At 39.9% G+C, this 23,970-nt stretch overlaps 1 protein-coding gene across 1 annotated transcript; it reads right to left on the bottom strand.

Moving 5' to 3' along the window:
• Positions 1-9,143: 9,143 nt before the first annotated feature.
• Positions 9,144-17,276, bottom strand: crabp2a (cellular retinoic acid binding protein 2, a). The gene is made up of 4 exons (XM_067511432.1): positions 16,604-17,276; positions 13,052-13,230; positions 12,433-12,549; positions 9,144-9,727 (listed from the first exon to the last, which is right to left on the bottom strand). Exons 1-4 carry the CDS (start codon positions 16,683-16,685, stop codon positions 9,677-9,679), a joined length of 429 nt encoding a protein of 142 aa, XP_067367533.1. The 5' UTR covers positions 16,686-17,276; the 3' UTR covers positions 9,144-9,676.
• Between the last annotated feature and the right edge of the window lie 6,694 nt (positions 17,277-23,970).

Genomic DNA, 23,970 nt, shown 5'->3' with positions numbered 1-23,970 from the left:
GTAGTGAAAAATCACGCGACAACACAATAAACCACATTAAAATTAATAAATCGTATTAAAACAATTTAAAACTTTATTTGGTTTGGTTGCCCTGTTGCCTTTTTCTAGAAGTTAAGAAGTCGAATCCTTAACAAAAGACAAAGCAAGTGACAATAATTACCAAATTATTAATTATGAAATTATGAATAGATCCCTAACTTACAGCCAGTGAAGCACATATAAAGGGTGCAGATAGCAGAATCTAACTTAAGAAAAAAAATAATGGGTTGAATGCTTTATCCAAAGTCGCTATTATGCTGCGGGTGCACAGTTTTGGTCTACTGACTTAAGGTGTGACTAATAACTTAATTATTCTACATTAATAATCATACTACAAGCTAGAAAGAATATTATTCTTTTCACCTGTGGTTTGTTGTGATGATTCACAATGTCTTATTGGAGGGAGGTCTATGAATTCGACTCATTTCTATTTACATTTATTCATTTGGCAGATGCTTTTATCCATAGTGACTTACAAGCAACACATAAATGAATGATAAAGAAACTTGTGCCCTGATAATAGCATGCATCAAGATTCTTCTTTTCCAAAATAATTCAGGAGCATTCTGAAGAAATTTTCAGAAGACTAAGGCAATGTTGGAGTAAATGCAAATACCTCGTCTCAAGATGAGACAACATGTTCAACCTGTTGTCCTGTGTGTGTAAAAACAACCTTCTGAGCTAAAATTCAATTGTATTTTTAATTTTTTTGATAGAAACTGAGAAACATTTAAAAGAATAAACAGTTATTTTGGAACGATTGTTTTAATTCTAACAGCAAACTTTTCTATCCTGATAGGTGTCTCTTCCAGGAAATATGGACCCGATAAATCATTTAAGGAGGATAAAGATGTTGTGATTCATACATCCTGGCCATATGTCACAGGTTGCCAGACTATCTCAGGGCCAACATAGAGCGACACAAACAGACATTCACACTCGCATTCACACCTATGGGCAATAATAGAGTCACTGATTAACCTGACATGAATGTCTGTGGACTGTGGGAGAAAACTGGAGTACCGGAAGGAAACCCACGCCAGCACCTCAAATTCGTACAAATCCATATTTATAGTCATATAATTATAGTTACATTTAGGATTTATCAGCTAAAAGTGTATATATCTGTGTAAGTGTATTTTGTATGACAAAAACATCTTAAAATCAGTTTTATGCACATATTCACTATGTAACATCTATGTAACGTCTTTTTCTGCCATGGACTGCTGCTCCACAGTTGTACTTAGTCAAATGCTTGAGATTATACCTGTTTAAGGATAGAGTTCAGTTATGTTTTGGGTTTGAAGTAGGCCTAATAAGGTTCTTAAAATCATAACTTCTCGAGTTTTGCCATGGTTATGATAAATGTATTGGTTGTTTTATTTTTTGCTCACTGATTTACACTCTTAATGTTGAGTGTTGTAAGATGCTGGATGTCTTGAAGTTCTGTCAGATTGAACTAACTAACACCCTGTCTGCCTGTCTGTCTGTCTGTCTATGGCCTTAACCGCCTTTGCTGCATATTCTTGTAAAGATCATGAGCACCACTCTCTGGCCTCTACAAGTACTCTTTCACACTTACCAGAAAAAGTAATGTTCATTGTTTTCTTTGGGGTAGGGCCAATGACTTTCTCAGTTTTAGTTATAGTTAACAAATCACATTAATACACTAAAATTAACAACAAACTGTGTCTAATAACTGTAAGGTGATTTTTCTCTGCTTAACTACTAAAACACATTAGTGAACCACACCATTACAATGGGTTACATGTTTCTTCAAAAAAAAAAAAAAAAAAAAATGCTAACACAAATTGTTAACCATCACTTTCATCGTCTCACTCTCTGGAGAGTAGATTCTGCCAGTTAGAAGCTACTGACACATTCCATGAACATGATCTGTCTGTACTACTACCTTCACATAATCACTGGTCTCTCTAATAAATTTGCCAGAGTTTCAATCATGCTGAAATTGTTATATAGGCGCCAATGTGCCAAATCAACATGCGGACAAATGATCCACTGTGGCGACCCCAAACAAGCCAAAAGGACAAACAAACAAAAAAAAAAAACTCAAAAAACTAAAACAGGGACTAAAGTGTGTTGCTAAAACAATTTTTGCTTTTGCCCACTCTGTGGTGCTATATTTCAACAAATGTGTCTTCTTAAAACAGACAAATTGGCCTCATAGTGTGATGGAATACTGCTTTTTTTGTGTGTGTTTCCTTTCGGCTTATCCCGTGAGTTCAGGGAATGGGATGTTAGGGGTTCAGTGTCTTGCCCAAAGACACTTTGATATATAGCCGAGACCGGGGATCGAACCAATGACCCTGTGCTCTGTCTTACTGCAATAGCTGAAAAAAAGTTTTCATTAAGTCGCAAATGGCAAAGATTGTTTCAGGCTTAGTTGTCTTCTGATTGTCGGTACTCATGTGAGATTAGCATTACGTTGAATTCCCCTTTTCACATTAATAGTAATGCTGCTGAATGTCTCTTTTGTCTCTTGTAAAACAGCTGCCCCAGTCAAGACTTGTCATGTGATGATGGATGTCTGCTGAGACTGGAAGAGAGTGCAATTTGGCAGACGCATCTTGAAATCAAACAACTTAATTAGTTTTGATTAATGAATCCAGTGGAAGAAAAGATGATGATTATTGGATAAATGACCCCCTTCTCTTCATTACTGCCCTTACAGTTACTGCCTAAATGACAGTGGCCTCCATTAGCGCCCTTGCCATTATTGCTCTGCTCTCTGATTTTTTTTTTTACTGTCGCCATCAGACAGTATACTCATCTACAGCCATCATATTTGATTTTAGTTATTTTAGGTCTCCTGTCCCCCTTTTTTACAGTCTTGAAGACTCCAGTGGGAAGCATTTCATGGTATCACCTCATGAATCACCCACAGTTATTTAAAAAAATCGTAGTCACACCAACATATACATACAGGTTTTACCTTAGCAGTGAACTGTATTACCATTTTCTGGCAGGTGAGCGTTGTTGCAATGAAACTGACTCACAGTGTAGCTGTGATGACTCCCAGTATAACTACAGATGTGCTAGTTCTCATGCAACCAAACCTCACTGTACACAACCACAGATTCCTGCACTGAGATGGAACCAGCGTGAGAGCCAAGACACACACACATACACATACACCTACAGTCTGTTTCACACTAGTCTGAGCTATGCAGCAGACCCTTAACGTCAGGCATAAAATAAAACTTTGCAGAGTCAGACTGCTGTAACAAAAACAATTCAATGCAGACTAGTTAAGTTTTACAGCTTTTACAAACCACTTCTCAGTAGAGTCATGACTAGCTAAAGTGGGGGAGCAAACTTCATTCTCTGCATTGACATAGATGAGTTATACTTCTTCTCTGATGTATACTTGATTATTTTAGGATGCTCCACCCACAGATGCTCTAAACTGCTTGTGAGTTATATCAGAGACTGGCTGTTAAAGTCTAATGCTCAGTTTCATTACCCTTTTTCTTTCAAGGAGCAAAAGGAATGTCCACCCACCATAGTACATTAGTCAGCATGTCCATGGGATATTTTGCTCGGTGGATGATCAGTAAATTATTGTCAGACATAGAGCTTGGCTGTGTAGTTGGATAGATGGGGGCAATAGGAGACCATAGCACTACAGTGCTACATATTATCAGTGCAGTACAATAGCTGTGATTTGTGGATAAGTCATCCGGTTGTGGTAGCGTAGTGTTAGTAGACAATCCTGTTTTCTATCTGTCGCCAGGTGCTCCTGAGACATTACTTGTGTTTGCTTTGGCAGGAGCCATGACAGTATTTTGCACCTGTGGTTACTGTGGTGATTGACTGTCAGTGAAGGCCTTCATAATCTGTTCCCATGTCAGGCTAACTGCATTGCTGTTTCTTGAGAAAACATGGATATTGGTGTTTGCTCTCTCACACAGTTTGGCTTTTTTTGTGCACACACAAGTTTCAGAGTGTCTTTGTATGAGTTTGAGATCATATACAGCAGCCAGTAGGGTTTGTTTTTTTTAAATAAGGTGTGTTTTCTCCACCCCTGTTTTCCAAATCATAGTCCTCTGCATCCACAGTGCACCTCAGCCAGTGCAACACTTTGTCTTGCTATGACATGTTGGTCTCTGGTACGCTTTGGACTGGCTGCCATCTGGACCTGGTAAAAAGAGGAAAGAGATGGAGAGATTGAGGGAGGGTAAAGAGGAAAGAGGAGAAGAGGGTGATAAGCCGAACCTCCTGTGTGCAGTAATCAAATGCAGGCTATTTAAAAGTACCTGTTGTCTAACTTCAGCTATTGTTTTCTTCATCTTATCTCTGCAGAAATTTGCTTTAAAACTCTGAGGTCCTCATGATCACTTAAAGCTAAATGGACTGAATACACTCATCTCCAGGTTTGTCTGTGTAAAGAATCTATTGAAATAAAAACATTTATTGTTAAATCAGGTTCCCAGTAAAACGGGCAAATATGTGCAACTGAATGCACATGTTACATCTATGTGTATGTGTTTATATATATATACATATACATATACATACATATATACATATATATACACACATATACACACACACATATATACATATATACATATACACACACACACACACACACACACACACACACACACACACACACACACACACACACACACATATATATATATATATATATATATATATATATATACACACACACACACACATCTTTGTACAGAACATTGTTGTGCTATAGAAGTGTACTTCAAACTATGCAGTAACAGTTTGGGTTTAGCCTTTTCCTGGCTAAAATAGCCCCTGAGCTTAATATGAAAGTTGACTGCACTGGGCTGTGACATCCCCCCCATCCAGCACCTTTTGGATGAACTGGAATGCCAATTGTGATCCAGGCCTTATCATCCCACATCAGTGGCTGACCTTTCCACTGGTCTTGTGGTTGAATGGGAGCAAATGCCTGCAGCTAAGTTCTGAAATGAAAACCTTCCCAGAAGAGGTGAGGCTATTAAAGCAGCCAAACAGTACTACTGATGTTCAGTAGTCACATGTGGTCATGCTGTTGTAGGGATAAAGTAAAGGTATAAGGGAAAAATTGTAGGCCCCATATAACTGTTTCAACCTTTAGGGGCTTTAGTTTCTAATATTCAGTCATAGTCAAGTTCTTTTATTTGTAGGTTATACCATTGGGGTCATACTGGTAGTGTTTTACTTACAGCGTAGTTTCTAATATTTTTCAAAATATTTCTCATATAATGTACACCTGTCCAATACAAATTTACCTTTAACTCTGCCTTGTATAGTAAACAGAATTTCTGACATGAATGGAAGATATGAACATTGGATCAGGGTCTTCTCAGATAAAGAATGTAACAGTTTTAGAAAAAAGACTGGAGCAAACTTAGAAACTTGCTGCCTTAAGTAGTGAAAACAAACTCATATTTCAACACAATACTGTGTAAAAAGGTTTTCATAGTTTTAAAAATGTACAGTGTACAAATATTTTTTACCTAGACCCTATATACTGCAGGCTACACTGTTGTATTGTAATTGTTGGTTGACCGTTTATTAATCTGTGGCAATAATGGTTGCATCAGGCTTTCAGAGTTTTAAAGTTTGCAATAATCTGGAATAAACTGGCTCTTTTTGATTTTTATGCTGTTCTTTTCCTGCAGCTCTCTATATATGGCTTTAAAAGTTCACTCTATCCACATTTTCTGTACAAACTGTATCTTCCGTCTTTCTCTGTATAGCCAGGGGTCAGCATTAGAGTCTGTAATCAGATTTATTATTATAATTTTGACTTTACAAAGACTTCATTCAGTCCACATCTTGTATGCTGTATGACTGTTGTCTCAGACTTTGCAGAGGAGGCTGATGATGATCATGTCCGACCAGTGATATCAGTTTAGGGATTCTCCATTCTGAGCTGACTGTAGATCTGTACAGTAGATGTCTGAGCACAAACCACTGGCTTGTTTGTGTGGATGTGAATGAATCATCTTTTGCAAAATTAAATGAGGAAGTTAAAAGCAAGTAGTCTCACCCCTCCTTTACAGTCTGACTCATCCTCTCCATGTTGCTCCATGTCACTGCTTTCTGGTTTTATTTTCCTAGGAGCAAGAATCCTCTGCTTAGAAGAGGTTTTTAAGGTTGTTATGTTGCTTGTCCTGTGTGGCTCTGTGGACCAAAGTGCCAAACATATACTTCTGATTTTCACAATGCTCCCCAAAGCATGTACTGCATGCTTTCTCCTGTCTTTCTAGTGTCTAACTCTACAACCTGATAGAGGGGGATTTTATGTTATATATAATTATGTAAATGTGTATGTGTATGGAATTGGAGGTTTAGAACACAGTTCACTGTGTAAAGAAGAAGCTGTATGTGAACATGATCCAGAAATGCTGCCATGTTCTTTGGGCCAAAGCTCATTTAAAATGGTCTGAGGCAAAATGGAAAACTGTTCCGTGGTCAAATAAATACAAATACATTGTGTCCTGCAGGCTAAATAGCAGAGGGACCATCCAGCTTCTAATCAGCAGACAGTTCAAAAGCCCGTTCATTAGTCCCCACGGTGTGGGCAGCTTACACATCTGGAAAGGCATCATCAATGCTGAGAAGTACACAGAGCAACATCTCTTTCAGGGAAGGCCTTGCATATTTCAGCAAGACAATCCTAAACCACATACTGCATCCATTACAACAGCAGGGCTTCACAGGAGAAGAGTTCGGGTGCTCAACTGGCCTGCCTGCAGTCCAGACCTTTCACTTATAGAAAATCTCGGGCATCATAAAACAGAAAATCCGTCATCAAAGGCCCAGGACTGTTGATACTACACAATGGTAAACATCAACCTCTTCTGTACAGGGAAGGCAATGCTTGTGCTATTCTGACAGTTTTTTAAAAGCAGCCTCTGAGGTTCCTGGGTGGTCTAATTGCACCACAGGAGAGTGGTGCACTTTATTATCATGCATATGACAGTGTTTTTACAAGCTTGCTGTTGAGTGTGGGTATAAATCATTATCCTGTACAGAGACAGTACAGTATGTGTTTAATGACATCCACCTGTAAGCACTGTCACATGCATGTGCGTGAAGAACAACATACTGCATTGAAAATGCAGTGGGTGTGCCCCATTTTACCCATCATGCTCTCCTCCTTGCCACCCGTAGGGCACTTGTCTGCAATGCTCCCATAGCTCTATTATGTAATCCAGAATTCACTTGATTCGTGTGGCAATAATTGCTTCAACCAGATCACAAATCACCCATCTTGCCTTTTGTAACATACACTCAAGTATGCAGACATATACACCCCACACCACCCCACCACTCCTGCACATACTGTAAGTCATCTATTAAACTGAACCCTGACTAAGCACTGGCCCTAGGGCACCCGAACTAAAATGGTCTCACATTAACATCAATAGTGCCTTTGTTTGGTTTTTGTTCTGAAATCTACCAAGTGCCTATGGTAACATTGTTAGACATGTTAATGGATGTTGGATTTCCGCATAATTTCGATGGATGAAGTGCACTAGCTTCACGTAGGTCTATTCATTCATCATACAGGTGTTTTTGATTTTGTGTGTATGCACGTGGGTGTGTTTTTCCTTTTCACCAGCCTGACCCTGTTTATTCCTTCTCTTACTGGAAGTGTAGGAGTGAGGTATGTTTGTCCTGATGTTGCTAACCTTTTCAAGTGTCTGCTCCTTCTTACAGTTTCTGCTAAACCAGCAACCTGGAGGCATAATAATGCAATCAGGATGCCAGAAACAGGAGAGATGGTGTGCTCAGTTTTCTTAGACCTTCTCGAGGTGTCACATCTTCAATGAGTTTTTAGAGGTCTTACTGCAGCAAAGAGTTTGTCTTTTCAGTTTTTGACTAAGGCTTAGCTGTTTTAGGAGTTGTGTGTAAAATGTAAGTGTTTGATGTTATGTGGGAAGAGTTCGCACCATGTGTGTTTTTAGTTTGGCATGTGAATGTATGTGTTTTACCGGGGGCCATAGCCGACCAGCTTTTTGAAAGGGGCCAGACAGCTGCCTTTAACTGCCCCAGGGGATAATAAACAGAGTGGGAGGGGTAGTTATTTACCTTTTTTATTAGGGTAGGAGGCAGAGAAAAGGACTTTATTGGGGTCACACACTAACTATGCACAGCTGCAGGGCAAATATTTTTCCAAAAAGACAACTGTTTTAGCATCACTGTAATTCTTATTTCAGGAATATTGAATTTTTTATTGCTGTATATCTGTATGTTTGCGTGTGCATGTCCGAACCTACGGTCATTCATCTTTCTCCCTGGACACTTTTCCATTTCCAGGTCCTTTAACAGGCCACTCCTTGTTAACCACATCTGCTGTCAATCAGTTTGACCCTGTAATCCAGTTGCTATTTCCTGCTGTTTAAACATTTTAGGATATGTGATTATTCGCTTTCTTACAGAGCATTGGATGAAAAGATCGATACCACTGTCCTGCCAATAAAGTCCCAATAGTAAAAACATTGCTAATAAAACACTAGCTAGGTTCACTTAGCTTAGCATAAAAAATGAAAACATTGGAAACAGCTTATTTGGCTCTGTCCAAAGGTAGCAAAGTCTATTCACCAGCATTCTCTCATTGAATCTCCAAATTGATTAAATTTCACAAGGCATTTTTTAGATTTTAGATTTCTGCAGGAACCAGAACCGGATATTGTTATGTGGCACTTGTAAAGAAGTACTGTTTAGGGTTTAGGTACTGTTTTTTAATGGAATAATGAGTTTGTGCACTTCTGGCACCTTTGAATATAGACAGGAGAGTGTCATTTCATGATATCTTCTCCTCTACCTCCAACAATAAAGCAAGAATCCCAAAATGTCCAACTGCTCAGAGGGACAGGGAGGGAGGGAAAAGATCGAAGGACAGAAAAATTGAGGAGGAGTCTGAAGGGGAGGGGACAGGCAAGTTATTCTAGTTGCAGACAGCTGACAGAAAGCCTAAAATAAGTTGGAGCCATCTAATGTGCACATATTCCGCAGCTACAATCACAAACCATAAAACACATGCACTGGTAAATATTTTTATGCCCCTAATGGCTTTTAATAGAGAAAAACAAGTCAGTTTCAAGCTCATTTAAAGTCATGCTTTAATGTTGTCCCATAGAAAGTGTTGATCCCATTTGGTATATAAGAAACAAAGTAAAAACCTTAGTAGTATTGTATCTAACTCTAGTGTAGTAATAAATATAAAACATTGTCATGACATAGTTCAGTACAGCCTGATGATCTGGAACAGGATAAGGAATACAGGGGATCAAAACACATCAAAATTGATCTAAAACTGGAGGAGTTTATAGATTGGTTTACATATCCACAAACTATACACACAAGGCCGATAACATGAGCTGTCACGAAGTAAATTAAACTTACATCACAACATGTTTAAAACCCAACTGGTCATGTTTGGCAGAGCTGGAAAGTCAAACAGAAAACTCAGAGGCAAAGACCATTGTGTAGATATGTGACATACCACATACAGATACCACACTTATTACATAGTGAAGCTAACAGAGATACTGGAATAAAACTATAGACCGCTAGTGACGCAAGTGGTGATGCAGGAGAGGGGGGCAGAGGGGCAAAAAGTGAGAAGGGCTCTTGTTCATTGTCGTTCATAGACTCTGGTGCAAACCACATCATCTGCTGTCATGGTCTGGAGAAAAAGAGAGAAGAAAGTGGATATTCAAGGTGGATGCACCCAAGTTGTCTACAGTATCATATTATTGTCATGTTACAACATTAAAATACATTTTGCTGATGTATAACAAGTCAAAATGATAATTCAGGATTGAGTCATTTTAATATCACCAGTAGTTAAGACCAACATATTGTCATTGTCACAGACTGGTTTCGGCTAAAACCATTTATGAAAACCTGAAATAGTTACACTGCTGCTATTTTCTAAAATCAGTGATTTAGGCATTTAAGGGAATTTTCTAAGCCTGAAAGCATACATTTTGCCATTTTCTAAATCAATTTTTTACTATCGCTATAAAAACAACAAAAGTATAAATTAATTGTCTTCTCACAGGGGAATCTTAGTCACACTACAGACTGGATTGGCTTCTTAGATGGAGTTAATTCGCTGAAATAATTATTTGCATCTGTATTTTATGATTTAAAAATGTAGCAGTAAGATGCAAATAAGATTTTAAATTTTGTTGCAGTGAAATTAAACATTTACTTGTATTTGTGCAAAATCACATTCGTAAATTCTTAGGCACAAAGACACTCTTTCAAGTACAAACTTGTTTTAGAAAAAAAACGAAAATATATAAAAATTCAAACGCGTATTAGCCAATCACATCGCTGTTCCTTCACCCAATCAGAGGGCTGTGACTTTTGAACTCTGACCGCTTAATGTAAACAAGGTGGAGCTAACATGCTAGCAGAACCTCCAGGGAACATTCTGGCTAATGTGCAGCTGAGTTCATATTCAAACTTATAATCTTGATTTATTATTGTTATGTAGTTTGTTTCATGTCAATCTATGTTTATTGTGTCTTAGTTGAGAAAACATCAGTTAAGCAGCTACATTAGCATGACAGCGTTAGCCACCGTTCTTAGAGGAGGCTAGTTAGCATGCAGCTGCCTGCTAACATTAGTCTCTGTGATATATAAATTCAGCAACAGTTATGAATGAGTGATAAGTGGCTCAGCCGATGACAGTGTCGCTGCTTCGGGTTCGTATTGATAGTTGGGCAGATGAAGGTGAGGTTGGATAGGTCCAAAGGGTCATAGTTCTCCATTTACTCTTCAACACACCTCGTGAGCCTGGCTATCAGCATCTCTGCTGAATGCGGCATTCAGCCTTGCAGACGCCGGAATCGACGCTGTACTGTTTGCATCAGTGGGAGCATTTGTTTCCATGAGTACGACCAGTTATACTAATAAAACAGTTATCGGGGTTTACGTGGGAAACCTTATCAAACCCAGTTACTCTAAATCTTGTCGAACTCAATGGTTTTAGTACCTTGACGGCTGGACAGCTGTGGTTGATGTTGGCTTCTGTCAACTAACTAACGGTAGTTTTCCTTTTTTCTACTTAAATTACCTCCCGACCCTAGCCAGCAGTGTGCCCGCTGAGTGCTGCACTTGGTCCGGCAGACGCCGGCCTCTGTGCCGCAGTGTCAGCGGAAGTGTCGCTTATTGATTTTTGGACAACTGCATAGATGAATGAAGCAATCCAGGCTACAGTCTGACAGGAATTTCCCTTGAGAAGAGACAGTTCATTGTTGGTTTATAGTTTCTGTATGGGCATTGATGAAGATATGAATAATTTAGATTGGAACTTAATGACAACCTTTGAGCAACAGTTGCCTAATAAATACTTGTTCTCTCTAGTTTTGTTAGTTTTTAAAAACTATTTATTGCAGAGATTGGCAGTGTAGGATGCATGTGCCATCTCTATTTGGACAGTTATACTATTACATGGATAAAAAAAACTATTACATGGATCAAATACTTTTTTAAATTACTTCTAACATTATTTTTTAGAAGTAATTTAAAAAAACATTGATTTGTCTATGACCTGTCCTGTTTTAAACTTAATCATATGCTGTTTGTAAACTCATAATCTTAAGCTTGTGTCAGCTGGTATCTCATGCTGGTATCCCACCAGACAATGCCAGAAATAAACAGTAATGTTACAGCTATTATTGTAATCTAAATACAGTCATATAATTATGTGATTTATAGACAATACTTTAGACTTCGAGCTGATTAAATCTTCAAGTACCAATGAAATTCTTATTGGTTAGCAAAAACCTACATACAAGGGCAGAACACTAGGAGTTTAAATTAAGAGTAATAAGAAAGAGAGATACATAAAAAATATATATATCACAAGTGTAAGTTTAGTGGGTGTGTTTTTTTTTAATAGGAAGTGTTAAAAAAGATGGCAAGACATTACAATAGAATTAATAATTTTGTTTTGATATAGAACAAACATTACACCAACACATTTTTAAGGTTGACAGGGTATTAACTACAGGCTACTTTAATTTCATTATTCTGTTTTTAAATAGGGTTGAAAAAAGAAAAAAGCTTTTTGTCAACTGATTCTTAAACTCTGAAAATGTTTAAATGTTTTTCTCTGGGAGAAGTGAAAATATTCAAAGTCAAATCTAAAATCCCAATTATAACAATGTAAAAATCATTTAGTAACTCTTGCCTGGCTCAGGCCCAAGTCTAAACTTCTATATGTAGTTAAATATTTTCCTCTATATTTCCTCTATATTTTCCTTATACTCTGTATAAGATCATAATTATACTGTAAATTGTGGTCTGTAATCTACAGTAAAGCATTAACATTGTTGGATTCAAACTTCCTCTTAAAGGATTATTTTTTTGTTTTACCAGGATCAGTTTGCCGTCGTTGGTGATCTCTCTGGTCCAGGATGTCTTAGGCCCCTCTCCTTTCTGCAAAGTCTGCTCACAGCTGATCTTACTGTCTGTTTCCCAGCGAGGGAAACTCTGAGGACAAAGAAAGAGAGGTGAATTAAATCCTTATTAGATGGATAGGAGATAAAGACGGAGTAGCTAATGGAGAGAGAGGAAAAAAGGAACAGGGCGTTCACTAAGTGGTGATAACTTGTGATGCGCTCATCATTAGTAGTGCTGGCTAGTAGCATGTGTTTGCTTTGGAGACGGCCAAACAGAGGCCATCTATGGGAAAATGGGGAGAGCAAAAGGGGAGAATTAGGGAGGGACAAAGGGCAAGAAGGGGGGAAAGAGGAAAGATGGGAAGTTGAAAGGGGCTGTAGAGAGTGTGAAGGAACAAAGTGTAGCCTGATAGGCCTTTAGAGACCAAGGGAGGGGTAAAGATATGATATCAGTCCAAATATAATGAAACGCCAAATTAAACAGGCTGACGTAATCTGGACAGCTCCATTCCCATATGCTCATTACATCTGTATGAGAAAGTAAAAGTGAATTTGTAGGGACATGTTTGTGTGTTTTATTATATTTTGTATACCACGCAGGCCTGTCCGTCCACGGTGGTCTCATTGAACTCCTGCCCCACAGTGAAGGTGATGTGCGTGGTGCGGACTGTGGTTGAGGTTTTAATGGACAGTGTCTCTCCATCCTGAGTGATCTCCACCAGCGGTTTGGAAGCTGCCTTCACTGCAATCTTACGCAGCATCACGTTCACACCTAAAACAACATAAACATGTAAGACCAAATCACTGAAGAAGGAAGTTGTGTGACGAAGAGATGAGAGGTTCGAATGGAGGACAATACACCTAGTTTTGGCCACTGTGAATGAATATTCCTCTACAAGCAGTATACACCTACAGTTATCACATGGTTTAGAGCCCTAAGGAGAAATGCAAACTACACTTTTGTGTAATTATGCCTTTGGCCTTAGACTGCGTGTGTGTGCTTGTGTGCTGCTTGTTCAGTGTTCTACTACACCACACTCCAGGTTACAGGAGCAGATGAAGTCATATGAAAAATCATGCCCAGTACATCTGAATTCCCTCCAGACTTAATTAGCTTTGCATGCACACACTTAGTGACAGGCTCAAACATACAGATAAATTATTCTAGCCACTCTCTGGAAAAATACATTATGGGTTGCACATCTTTAACTTGTAAGATCTTTAACTTTCTGGCAGGAGACGCATAAAAGCAGGATATAGAGAATGCTACAACAAGTATACTGGGATTTTTTTTTCTTTCTTTGACAAATTTACCTATATTTATAAACTCTTGATTCAGATATTGCAACAGTACTTTTATTTAAACACGTTGACGCAACTAAAATATTTCTAAATGTATATACCATACTGATGAAAAAGGGAAGGAGGAAAACTGATGATGGGGGAGTGGGACAGACGAGGGTCAGCAGTCTGTGTGTGGTGTGTGAAGATCTCTGTCCAAGTGTTAGGAGAAGTGTGTGTACGTTGTCCACTGTGTATTTGCTGCCGACTTGGGTTTCGCACTTCTGACCTCTAAAACATTCCCACCTGTCACCAAGGGTAAATATATATACACTGGGAAATGCACAGTCATTCAGCAGACATCAGGATGTCCAGGGTATTCACTACATGCTCTGACTGTGCTGGATACATAGTGCAGTGTGTGTTTGTACATTGTCATACTATCAGTGTGTGTAGATGACTTGCATGCAAGTTTGACAAAATTCAGTGTAAGAACAATATTGTGCAGGAAACATTTTAATAGATGTATTGATTTTTTCTTATTTATGTTTTTTATATAGTTGAACGTGCTTCCAAGATGCCCTGTAGTACAATTCATTTAAAGATCATTTTGCTTATGTTACTCTATAGCTATAAACCACTGGATTTCCACTGTATTTACCTGCTGTAGCTACTCGTTTCATTACAAACAATAATTTTCTTTCTAATCTATTCTATTCATCTAATCTATTTTTAAAATATGATGCACTGTTATAAACAACAAATGAATATACACCAATTTTCATTCATCAGTTTCCTAAAGTTTCCTTTACAGAAGAAAAAAACACTTGCTGGTTTCTGTTTCTACAAATGAGGAGTACGAAATAATAGGTCAGACAAAACAAACAATTTTAAGATGTTGCCTTGAGCTCTGCGAAACCGGTTGCACTTTTCACCAATTGAGAAGTTTAAACATTTTATCAAAAGAGATAAATTGATAATGAAATGACTGAAATCCATTTTAAAGGGTGGTTGAATTAGTGGCTTAAGTCAAACCCCATACTTAGATTTAAATATACCTCCACAGGAGGAAAATGTGGACCTGCAGACACTGACTGACCTCTGCATCTCACTAGTCTGTTGGCTCGGACACAGGAGTCAAGTGCTGGCCTGTGGACCATTTGGGAGCCGTGTAGCTTCTCAAGTAACTGCCAGCCCTTAGAGGTTAGCAATGACCTGAACTGACTTTGCAAACCTGTGACGAAAATTCTTAAATACCCACAGATCTGACCACATGAGGCACACTCACACAGAAAGACCGCCTGAGTCAAGGTCAAAGGTCAAAGAGCAGAGGGTAGAGGAAGCATTTAGGATACTGGGATATGAGGGAAGGGAGGGGGAGCAGGAATGAGGAGAGGAGGGTAGGCTAGGGGGAAGTAGGAGGGTAGTGGGTGATGGCAGGCTATGTCCAGCTGTGTGCTCTGCCCTCCAGTGAAGTCAGGGGCCATTCCTCTCTTTCAGTCATGCCACTGCAGATACACACTGCAGGAACATAGAGTGGGAAACGTGTGTGTGTGTGTGTGTGTGTGTGTGTGTGTGTGTGTGTGTGTGTGTGTGTGTGTGTGTGTGTGTGTGTGTGTGAGAAAGAGAGAGAGAGAGAGGGAATTGGCTTAGGTACAAAACTGTCCCTAATTATAATTCAACCTGCATTCGTCTTGCACTTTCTCCTCCATTAATACACATTTCTGGTCGGTCCCCTTGGGCAAACTTCAAAAGCACATTTCACGGGGACACACGCGTGCATATGCTGTTTTATATGCATGCAAAAAAAAATAAAAAATTGAATGCATGGAAAAACATGGGCCCGCACAAGTGGGAACAAACGCGTCGTGTCTGTTGCGCACGGTACCATCTCATCATCTCGTAAATGTGCCCATTCTTACAGCCCCGCACCGCACTCTTTGTTTCACATACATATGTACAGTTACAGAAAGAGATGGGGATCAGTTAAAAAAAGATTTAACTTTAAAAGCTGTTTTTGTTCAAACATGGAAATTGTAGCCTAATTCCACGGTGCCGCTCTATGTCTTTATATATTCAGAACAATAGCGCCATTTGACAACTATTTCCTAAGTGCAGTGCGTGTGTGAGTGAGTGAAAGAGAGATGGAGACTTAAGTGAAAAGGAGACCTTGTTTGGTGCAGTCATATCCCTTCTGCTCTTCGTAATGGTAGGAATCCCAGGTGCGCGCAGGCAATGGGAATAGGCTGCTAACGACAGACAAATCTGATTACGCGCGCCCACATGCACGCACACACAGACCCCTGTCCAGACAACCCATTCACCTCCACCAGTGATGTGGCGCATAACCAGACAAATGTGAATCTCAGCAGCAGGTGTTTGTTTTTAGTCAGGACTGTCACTTTAGATTTTGGGAATGAGCCGCACTGTATCGTGTCATAACGGTCGTTTTCAACACACACACACACACACACACACACACACACACACACACACATACTGAGGCGGTGACACAGACAGATGTGCCGCCGTTTGTCCCTATTGTGTTCGCACGGGAGGCCAAAGGGAAAAAGAAAGCGGAGTGAGGCTGGCTGGGGGCCAAGCACCGAGCTTTTGGTCCTGCTCAATGACAAAGACCCCCCGCTCATTCGGTACAGAGGGTGATTCCCGCTGGTGCAGGGACACAGAATGATTTGACCCACAATGTGCTGAGAAAGCTACAGTTGGAGCTGACGCATCTAATCTGTGTCATCATGCACAGAAATAAATCATTCACAAGAAACGACCCTTGCGCAAAGATTACGCTTCCACATTTGACAATGTTGTGTGTGTGTGTGTTTTATATCAGAATTCCCATCTCTTACCTAGCGCCTTTAAGAGTTCTTCGAAGTTTTCAGAGCTCTTCATTTCCCAGGTTCCGGAGAAATCTGGTACTTTACGCTCCATATTCAGCGGCAGGTATGTGCGGATTATTGTAGGTGAAATGCCACGTCCGAGTCTGTGCGTCAAAAATGCTTCAGTTGTCTCTTTTGAATTTTGTCAGTGTGTGGAGACGCACGGGATGGTTTGACTCTGCCTGTCAGTTACCTCTGCGCTCCTCCCGGGATGAGTGACCGATTGACAGAGCTCCTTGCACGTTACAAGCGGCTGCACTTAAAATGAATGGTACCAAACGCTATGATACTTGTGGGATGCACACGCCCCTTTCTCTAAGATCACGCCCCGGAGGCCAACAGATACAATCAAAGGTCCAGGGTGCCCCAAGCTGACCACGCCCCTGTAGGCAAAATGTGCACAGCTGCCGGGCCAGACTCCTCGCATCCAAGCGCGTACCTTGATTCAGACGAAGTGACCGCACCTTTAAGGTCCTGTGCGCTTTGGAGGAGATCCTGCGGGTCCTTTCTTATATCATATAAAATATTCAGGCATTTGGGATATTTTGCCATTGTGATACAGCCATTAATGCCTTGGTTAAATGACTGATTGCAGTTAGATTAACACTATTAGTTCAGATAAGAAGGATGTAGCCAAGCCAGTCTGTGTAAAGAACGTGTCGTCATGGCAGAGCAGTTCCATGGAAGAACCAGTGAACTGTCAGACTGGAACAGTGGATAGATGGCAGAGCGTTTGTGTGTGAGGGTGTGTTTGTAAGAGGGAGAGAGAGACGCAGAGGATAAGTTCACCCCCAGCCTCCCGCCCTGTCTTAAAAATAAAATCGGTGGTAATGGGATACAGCTTCTGGCCTGGACCGGTGGGCTATCCATTAAACGGAGCCTACGTCAGAGGGAAAACACCTCGGACCCACGAGGGAAGTAGATAGAAAGAAAGAAAAAGATTAAAATAAGAGGTGGACCTTGCGCAGGTTGCGGTTTTCGCACCCCGCTGTTCAGACGGAGGAAAAGGGGATGGGGGAGGAAGAGGAGGAGGAGACGCCGGAGGATTTGAGAATTGGGCTTCAGGGTAGGGTCAGGGGCCTGAAGGGTCGGAGGTATTCCTATAAAGAACACACATACACGCGCATGTACACACGCACGATGATGGATAGCAGTTGGACAAAGCCGGCGTTAACTATTGACTCTTGATGGATGATCCCATCCGCTACACAGCGAATTAGCATGAGGTAACCCGGGCGACTTAGTGGAAAAGGGAGATGGTGGGGGGCAAATATATAGCCCTACACATACACAAGCCCTACACATACACACTAATACACTGGCTCAGTGTCAGACCTATAACAAAGATACACTGACTAGCAAAGGTGACTAACAGCCTTACATTGATATTTGGTAACGCGATATGCGCTTTTACGCATAGAGCCGTATCCAAACCCAAAGCCTCGAATCTGCCTGTCGGGGATTTTTAATGTGAAGAAAGCTAGTTCGCATTGTTTTCTTCATCAACACACACACACACATACACACACACGCCTTTGGCCACACACCATGCCGCAATCACAGCATGTCCTCACAAGTACCTCCTGGTCCAGACAACAGCGGGGAAGCATTAGAGCCATATCAGAGCTGTAATTTCCACGCCGATCTCCCATCAGCTCTTTGTCCCATTGTTTTTCACTTTTGCATCAAACTTGCACTTGTTAACTCTTTAGATATTTGCTCTAGAATAACAAAACTGTGATTTAAAAATATAATTTACAGGTGAGATAGGCCAAATATAAGAATCTATAGTATAAAGCACAGTATTAACGTCACTTGCTGCTTTGGTGGGAGAAGGGAAATTGATCATTCCCCGAGCTTGAATAAGATGATGTAAACACAAAGGTTATAATAGAGAGCGGTGGAGGTGAATAGTGTTGAGGAAATTAATCTTCGGCCTCTCCACAGGCAATTAGCATATTACCATTACACAACCAGAAATACATCAAAGGCCACTGATTTCGCCAGACAGCTGTGCACTATAGTGCATTTACAGCATCGCCAATCTTGTGATCATGTGGTTCAGATGGGAGGGTTTGATAAAGAGCTCTAAAATGTGTGTGATGCTGCATGTCAACATGTGATGACAAAACACTGCTCTGCATTCAAATTCACTGAACCATGCTCTGCTCTTCTCAACCTTTCTCTCTACTCATTCTTTTCCTCCATTCCCTCGTTTTTCCTTTCTGCCTCTCCTTTACCTCATGCTCAATTTTCTCTTCCCACCTCCCCCCATTCTCCTCCTTTTCTTCTTCCTCCTCCTCCTGTCAGACTTTTGTTCTTTTGTGCTGCTCTGACACATTCCTCAAGCATGTTGAAGAGTGGGAGAAGGGAATAGGATAGAATGGAGAAGAAAGAAAAGGGGGAAGGTTAGTGAGAAACATAGAGACTGGAGTGCAAGTCTTTTTTTTTTCTTTGTGGAGAATAGGATAGGGAGAATAAGTCAGCTAAGAGAGATCAAAGGCAAACTGATAGTGACAGAGATGGAGAGGTTGAGAAACAGTGAAATAATGAAAGCAACAGATATGTAAAGAGAGACTGTAAGAAGTATTAGTTTTCTCCTCTGTTGCCAACTTTATTTCACTCATCGCATTTTGTTATGTTTCATCTAGTATCCACCCTTATACTGTTCACTTCCTTAGTTCTGTCAACTCTGTGTTTTTTCTCATACCACAACCCTTGCTGGTAATTGATATCACCAACTCGAAGATTTACAGGCTGCACAACATCCAAGAAAAACAAAATGTAGTGTGAAATATTTACAGTATTGTTTGGCTCTATCCAACACACTACACTGTACACTAGAAGCAATACTAAATATCAAAACCACCAGAAAAAGACTATAAAAGATAGTTTTGTAAATCCAGATATTTACGTAATTTTGCCAAAATGATTTGCTATGGAATCAACTGAAAGAAAATTAATTCATCAGGTATTGAGATTGTTGTTGAGTTTCTCCAACTTGAGGAACTGACATTTTGTATCATAGGAAATATTGTTGGATTGTTGGTTTGACAAAACCAGCAATATTAACCCTTGGACTTGGACTCTGAAAAAAAAACAGATAATTATTGTCTGAAATTTTATAGATTATATCATTAATCTGTTTATAAATCAATATTTTTTGATAAACAATGCCAAATGTATATAGTTGCAGCCATGACATTTTGAATCTACTGAATACACTGATTAGCCACGACATTAAAACCAACTGGTGGTTTCAGTATAAAATATTATATGTTATACATGTAACAATATCAACAATAAATACATTTATCATTTTGGGTCAATCACCTGTGGTTAAAATCAGCTTCACCTTTAACAACAGTGAACTTTGACCCTTATTTTTATTTAATTATTGTGTATGTTTTGCCATTTTTACCATAATCTGTATTGCTTAATACTTTTCCTTGAGTTAAATATGTGAAATGGTACTTGTAGCAGAGAATTAGGCCAATACTTTTTACACTTTTACTTAAGAATTTAGTTTCAATACTTCCTTCACCATATTCAATCATTTTATGTTTGTCCTGCTGTTGTAACTTATAAAACTAGAAGTTAATCCTTCAAAAAGACTGAAATCCAAATCCAGTTAAATCACTAGCCGAACACCATAATTAGCTATACTTCTCTCTCTCTCTTTCTCTCCCTCTTTGTGTTTTTAAGACCTGTGGCTCATTCAAATCATGCTGGAGCTTGTATCAACTCTCACTGCAGTGAACCTTTATATCTGCAAGCTCACTTCCTTTTGTGTGGGTTGTTGTTTCCTATTTCCTCTCCTCATTAAATGACACAAATTCGAACCTTATCTGTGGAATAACTGGACGGTCAGATTATTTATTGTCCTATTATCAAACCATCATCTGGATGTGGAATACATGCGCCACCTTAAAGTTCATGCAACATATGCAGTATGTTTAGTTTGGTGCTAATACAGTTGTGACTCTTATTAAATTATTGTTTCCATCCCAGTTTTTTTAATAGAAGCAACTTGTCTGCACATGTCACAACTTGTGCACATGAGTGCATATGAGCAGGATCATCCCATAGTAAAGTCACACTTCAGTGGCATTCTTCACTTTATCATCCAGATGACCTCCAGTAAAAACATTGACCCCAGTAACCCTGGTAATCCCAGATCTGAACTTAACCCTGGCCTTCCTCATTGCCAACTCCTGGAAGTCATTATCACTGGCCTTTAGCCTCAGAGGAAGCCACTTTGAAAGAAGTGCACATGCACTGAAGTGCCTCAGATCACTGTATCCTTCTCTTATGATTTAACTCTGTGACAATGTAATTGTCGAAACTTTCCCAGGAGAGTGTAAATTAAATGTGAAAAGTTTAGGGAAGATTAACAGAACAGGAAGGGGAGAAAAACAGTTCTGTGACACTAAGTGGTGCTTTGTTATCTTTGCACTTTTCTGAGACGTGCTGGACAGTTGAATCTCTTCAGGCCTCTAAAAACAACGTACTGACAGGCAAAAAAACATCTTGCACTTTAAAGATTTATGAGCCAAATCTCTGTGTGGTTCAGTGTGACGGGCAAAACAGGTTATACAATAAACAGCAATGGTGACACACATTCACAGTCCAGTGTGTGCGCTGCAGTGTGGGCTACTGGCATGTTGACGCACCAAACCATGTGGGTTTGATTAAAGCAGAGAAGATGGCAGCGTTTAACTACATTCATTGAAATGAGAGGCAGATCTGAGCAGAGAGGAGCTGAGAAAGAGAATGGAGGCTTAAAGGTGAATGTGATTTAGTCTGCATGTGCAGGAGTGTGTCCTTGTGTTTTATTGTGAATGCATGCCAAAATCAAAATCCTGAAAAATGGGGGTGAAAGTTCTTTGTTTCAATGCAAGATGGGCCCAAGCCTACTGTGAATGTGAACGTCTGTGGGTTGAAATGTTTCCTCACAAGACATTTGTTACTCATTTATTATGTTTCTCAAATATCATATCCAAAGTCATATCTTACAGGAATCAGGAAATAGAACACATCAGACACAAATTATGACTTAACTGCCTTTCCCACACACGCACCACGTCATATTCTCCTGGAAGTTTGGATTTAAAACATCAGAAAATCCTAGTGGACTGTGTGTGTGTTTGTGTGTGAGTGTGTGTCTGAGAGAGAGAGAGAGAGAGAGAGAGACTCGAGCTGAGTCTCCTTGTGTACACTAAACCGCTACATGCCAGACGTCTGTATTATACACAGTCAGATCCTTTTGTCCTTGTCTGCTCTCCTCTCCCCTCCCCCTGAGTGTTTTTGGTTCTAATTATTGTGCTCATTTGTTATGAGTTGGTTTGTATAGAGAGGGAGTTTGGAGATATTAGATTTGGAAGCAGAAGTGCTTGACAGACTTCAAAGGTTACTTTATAGAGTTGTCTTTAATATAGTCTTGTTTGTTTTTGCAGTTTGTCTTCTGTCTCAGTTTATTGAGCTTGTTGGCCCCTCTGAAATGCTATGAGACAAAAACAGTGTAAAACAGGATTGCATGGGCTCAGTGATGCTGGATTGCTATACACTTGACAGGAAAACAAGAGAAAACAAAAGAGGAAGAGCTGAGAAGAAGAGAGGAGAAAAGGGAGGTCGACATGTAAACAAAGGAACTGAAGTAGGTTGAGACACATTGGGTGAAGTACAGTAAGAAAAGAGGGGAATGAGAGAAAGCTGAGAAGAAAAACAATCACTGGTTCCCATACTTTATCTGCCTTTTCACCTTATTTCATGTGTTTTGTTTTTCCAAACACCCTAAAAAGGTTCAATAAAAGTGCAGTCGTAGTTTTATTGTATCAATCTGCCTTCTGCTCTGGCCCCTCCACCCTCACACTACCTCTCACTCTGCACTCATTCTTTTATTCTGCTACAGCTTTTCCTCTTCACCCCCGAGTCCACAATTGTTTGTGTATCTCAGCAGTCAGTGTGTGTGCGTGTGTGTGTTAATGCTTATGTGTCTGAATGTCTGCTTTTGTGTACATGACCTGACAAAATACATTCATATAGATGTGAGTGTGTGGGAGACCCGATGAAGTCATACATTAGGTATGTCCATAATTAAATAATTTACTGGAGTTCAACCGATTTGGAAACACATTTATGTGTGTCATTGTCTTGAGCAGCACTCAGCAGAAATATCGTTTTCTGGTGCCTCTGGACAGAAAACAGAAAAATGCATCCTGTGATTTCTTCAAGATCTTATTGAGAAAAAAATGAATAGATAAGAAAATAAAACAGAAAGCTGAATTTTAAACTTTAAACCATCTGTGCTCCCCTGTTTCCGCAGCAGAAAAACCTCAGAATCTACAGAGAAAAGGATGTAAAAAGGGAATGTAAGGGAAAGGGATGTAAAATGTTTTGCAAGGATCATCACTGCATTTGTCTCCAAAGGGATCACCTGGAAGTGGTACTACCAGCTCAGACACTTTTCAATTGATGCATTGAGCTTCACTGCGCTAAAATAGTCATAGAAAAGAAACTGTATGTTTGCAAATAAACTATAAAACACATAACAGATATGTGGTCTTTTCCAAGATTCTGGCTGAGGTTCATTTCTGTCAAATGGCTCCTATGATAAGTAAGAACTAGCTCTCCTGCCATCTGGTGGTGACACACGTGGTATCACATCTGCTTACGTGGAATCGGACTTCCTGGCCTCACACGAGGGACACTAGCCCCCACTAATGCCTACACTGACCTGCTGTAACTGATCAATCTATTGTTGTTAGTGTTTATTCCTGTCCCTTTTGCATGACTGCACACACCAACCAGCTCAATTCACTGTGGGGACAGGTGCCAAGTTTGCCCAGAAAAGAGTTGGAAATGTGTGTGTTTGTGTGTGTGTGTGTGTGCGTGTGTGTGTTTGAGAGAGAGAAGCAATTTGAAAGTGACACCTGTAGAGTGATATATTACATGTTGGCCTCCAGTTTTTGTATTTTAAGACTTGGTTTAGAAACAAGGTTAGGTGAAGGTTACAAGCATAGACAACTATGAAGGTACTAGGTGAAAGACTGGGGTCAGCTACTGGGCAAAACAGCTAAATCCCCCAAAGACTTCAGCGTCACTATGTAGTGATTAGCTGGTGGAAATGCATTTGTTTATATTGCATATGACACTAGACATTGAGTCATGGCAACTGGACTTCAAAACAGCTTCATCAGCATAAGGAAAGTTGGTGGAAGTCACTGCATTTTTTTTAAAAGGGGTGTTTTGTTCTACTCTTTTAGTTCAATGAGCAGTGAAAGTTTTCAGCCTATGAAGAAACAAGTCCAGATGCCATGACTCTCCCACCATACAAC

The sequence above is a fragment of the Channa argus genome, chromosome 7 (assembly GCF_033026475.1).
Source record: "Channa argus isolate prfri chromosome 7, Channa argus male v1.0, whole genome shotgun sequence".
NCBI classification, from domain to species: domain Eukaryota; kingdom Metazoa; phylum Chordata; class Actinopteri; order Anabantiformes; family Channidae; genus Channa; species Channa argus.
Note: the sequence above shows the minus strand (reverse complement) of the source record. Positions and strands in the feature narration are given on the sequence as shown.